A 4,352-nucleotide genomic window follows, 5' to 3' on the forward strand; every position below is an offset into this window, starting at 1 on the left:
TTATGTTTTCCCTCCGCTTTCTTTCACTTCCCCTCCCCTATTCTTTTCCCCTTTCTTTTCCCTTACCCTCCATTAGTAAACTCCCAAACATAGTATAAATTATGACTTCTATTTGAAAAATAGCCAAATCTCAAAAAGTACTTTGCTATAAAGTAAAATCTGTCCTGCATTTATATAGTAATTCTCTTGAGATTTTGACGCTCTGAATGATATAATTTGAAGAAATCATTAACTTAAACTTGTACCTCTCATCCTTAGCTTTGAAACAATGGTTGTTTATGGCTGAACCGACCTTTGTAAGCATTTACAATTGTTTTTGTGCTGCTGAGTCTGGGAGTCCAACATTCAGCATTTTGTTTTGTTCACGTGTGATGTTTGTTTCACTAAATTTATTTGCTTTTTTGCATCATGTAACATTGCGTGGTCCTTGCTTGTTTCTATTTTCTTGTAGGCTATGCCTCTACTGACCATATCATGCTCTTACTTACAATGCTGTGTAGTTACCAACGTTCATGAGCTATATGATATATCTTTTCTCCTCCCAACCAACTCATCTATTTCAAATCAACTCTTCAGCAAATTCTTCGTAGTGCCGACTTGTTCCCTGCTTATTTTAATTTAACTATTCTTTATGCATACTGTTCCTTTTATATTTAACTATTTATATGCTTTACAAGACCAACCAATGTCTGTCGAACTCATTTTGATACTGACTTATGTTTCAGGCTCGAATTCATGATGAAAGTGTACGATATGTCTTATCAGACCAAGCAATAGTTGCCCTTGCCACAAAATTTCCTACAAACGCGACAGAAGTATTTCAAGTCATACAACAAGCTGATTTGAGTACTGAGTCTTCAGATATTGCTTCTGTCCTGCCAACACCATCACATATTGTTAGTACTCATATGGACGAAATTTGTTTTCTTCTTCAGGAAGTTGATGTTAATGTTGATGATGTTCTTAAAAGATATCTGCAGAGGCACTTAGATCTTAATGGGTGTTGCCCAACATCGATTTATAATTATGCACTTCTATCTGAGTTTAATTTAAAAAAGACTAGGACATTATTCTCTAAGCAAAATGGAGGAAAGTTTAGCACACAGGTCGGCAAGAAAGCTTCTCGTGAGCTTTTTGTTCAGAAATTCTCATGCAAGTCTCCAGTTTATCACAACTGTAGGATTTATGCCAATGATGGACGACTGCTTTGTTACTGTGATCGTAGAAAGCTGGAGTGGTTAGTTGACCGTAACCCTCAACTTGGTTATACGAAATTGATCTGCTAATTCATCTGACATTTGTCTTTTTCTTTATACAGGTATGTACGACGTGGTTTAGCTAAGCTTGTGGAAGATGACCCTCCAGCAATAATGCTTCTTTTTGAACCAAAAGGTCGTCCAGAGGATGAAGATAATGATTTCTATATTCAGAGTAAGAAGAATATATGTGTTGGATGTGGAGAAAAGAATCATTATTTGCGGTACCGAATAATCCCTTCATGCTATAGAGTGCATTTCCCTGAGCACTTGAAAAGTCATCGTTCCCATGATATAGTTCTGCTTTGTGTGGACTGTCATGAAATAGCCCATTCTGCTGCTGAGAAGTATAAGAGGCAAATATCAAAAGAATTTGGTATCCCCCTTTTTGTGCAAAAAATAGTTGATTCAGGAGAAAGCAATGTTGTGAATTTTCCATCAAAATCTACTGATGAAACTGAAGACAGTGGTGTTTCTCCTTTGCAGTTGCGTACTGCAGCTATGGCACTTTTACGCCATGGATCCACCATGCCATCGAGAAGGCATGATGAGTTGATGCAGGTGAATTACCTTTAATTAATCTTTCAAAGAATAACTTTTCAACTGTTGGTGGATTTTACACTTTGGTTAATATTATTTGTTCAGTTTTTTGTGCCAATCATCCATTACTGAATAAGCATGTCACTTGGTGGATGACGTAGAAGAGTTCAAATGGATGACGTAGAAGAGTTCAAAGAGTGAGTCAAGGATATTTCCCTGTGAAATGACATAAAGTGGAATCAAGAGATGAAGTTTTTTTAAGAGTGGAAGAAAAGATATGGAAGTTTAAGACTAGGCAGAACCTTTGAATATATGGATATCTACTGATGCCATGCTCCAGGCTAGATTTCAAATAGGGCTGCTTTTTTGCATTCAAGTCATAATAATGCCATGTGAGAAGTTTACTTTTCCAACACATTGCTGTAGGATATGCTGGAAGAGCAAGGTTGCATCATGAAAATAGCCCTTTGCCAATTTCCCCCTGTATGTTTGAGAACTTATCACAGACTCTTTTGTTAAAAGGTCTACTCAATCTCAAATGAATACAAATACTTCCTGGTCTACTTGTATTGCCACCAAGCATAGTTCCAGAACAAACTAGGGTAATGCAATAAATACAGATAGCTGTAGATTTCTGGCGAAGCAGCTTGAGGAAAATCATGTTACCTTTCTAGCAATGGAAGTGGGTTGGCTATCAGGCACGAGGTTTTCCAGGCTGTATTCATCAGTGAGAGTAATTAACAGTCTTAATATTTTCTGTGATCCTTTGATCTAGAAAATCTTTTGCCTACTTTGTTAAACTTATATTGTTATACCTATGAAAAAGATGCCAGTTCTTTTAGCAAAATATTTGTTTTGCACTCTTTCACAAAAATGATGTAAATCTGACTACTGTGTTTACATCCTGTGTGACATGCTTTTCGTTTTTTCTCTTGCAGACTGTAAAGACATATTTTGGGGGAAGGGAGATATCTGCAGAAGATCTGGAAAGGGCGTTACTTGTTGGTATGAGTCCTCACGAAATAAGGCGACTTGAGAAGAAAAAAGGCTTGAATTTAAGGCGTTTCAAAGAGAGTAACTTTCATACCCTTAGCGGAACTTCACCGCAAGCAAACGGGCATGATAGCAACAGTGCTGAAAATAATTCAAAGGAATCATTGGAATATGGAGATAACAGCGAAATTGGAAATGGGCAAAAGAGTACGTCTACTAATGAAATAGACGTAAATCTTCTGTCTAGGGCCCATGAAGACATCTCTTTCATCAATGGCGTTGGTAAAAATGGTAGTGTTGAAACGTTTCATAAGGAAAAAGGACAAAATGGGTATGGTAATCCATCAGATGAAACTGGTAATCCATCAGATGGAACTGTAATAAATCACAAGTCTTCTACTTCTCATCAAGTCCTCTCCTCTAAAAGTGCGAAGAAGTTGTCACTATTAGGACATGGACCACATGGAAAACAAGTTGTGGAGCATTTGCTAAGCAAGTATGGGGATGATGGTATTGGCAAATTTTGCCAAAGATGGAGACAGGTCTTTGTGGAGACTGTTCATCCTCGTTTTTTGCCTTTAGGGTGGGATATAATGCACAGGTAATCAACTAAGTACTTATATTTTTCAACATAGTTCGTTATATGTCCATGTTATTTGTCTTTCTCCATTTTAGTATTTGTTTTTTGCTTTCTAGGAAGTTGTCTTTCACAAGACCATAGTGAAAGCTATGATTTTTCTTGATCGCCCATGCAAAATTTTGGAATAATATTAGACCTACTATTTCATGTGCAAAATTTTCCCTATGAAGTATGTGTAGTCGTATTTATTTCTGCAAATATTAACACAGTCTTCTTTTTGGTGAGGCAATGCTACATTTAGTTCCACTCATTGGCAGAACAACACGTGTTCAATGGGATCTATTCCACAAATTGATTCTATACTTGCAATTTAAAGATGTCCAACATGGTCTTCCATTAATATTAACTAGTTTGAATCTTAAGCTTCTTCGGTCCTATCCGGACATGACTTTGACGCTTCCAAATAACATTGTTGTACGCAACATGTTAGACATCACATTTCTTTATTTTTTTCACATTAAGTACTACATACTCGCAAGGTTGTAGAAAGCGGATAGCTTGCATAGCGGTGAGGCACTGCTATGTCTATTTGAGGCTATATCGACAAAAAAACGGCCAAAAGTGCAAAACAATTAGCGATCCCTTTGAAATATACCAATTATACCTATGGATGTCGGGAACATGGGATGGGGACAGTATAGTGAGCCACGACCCAGATTCACTCGTTTCGAGACACGATAAACTAGAAAATTGGCCTGCGTACCTAATGATCTGAAGAATTAAAATTAGTTAATATTTTTGGGGGAAAACAATCACTTTTAGCAAAAAGCAGCAAAAAGTGCAAAATCAATAAGCGATCCAATTGAAATATACTAATTATACCCAATGATCTGAAGAATTAAAATTAGTTAATATTTTGGGGGAAAACAATTACTTTCAGAAAAAAGCGGCAAAAAGTGCAAAATCAATAAGCGATCCAATTG

General features: G+C 36.7%; 1 protein-coding gene across 1 annotated transcript; it reads left to right on the forward strand.

Annotated features, from left to right (window-relative positions):
- LOC109835014 (protein RRP6-like 3) lies at positions 717-3,394 on the forward strand. The gene is made up of 3 exons (XM_020403015.1): positions 717-1,237; positions 1,319-1,817; positions 2,735-3,394. Exons 1-3 carry the CDS (start codon positions 717-719, stop codon positions 3,392-3,394), a joined length of 1,680 nt encoding a protein of 559 aa, XP_020258604.1.

Source organism: Asparagus officinalis, chromosome 3 (genome assembly GCF_001876935.1).
Source record: "Asparagus officinalis chromosome 3, Aspof.V1, whole genome shotgun sequence".
NCBI lineage: Eukaryota > Viridiplantae > Streptophyta > Magnoliopsida > Asparagales > Asparagaceae > Asparagus > Asparagus officinalis.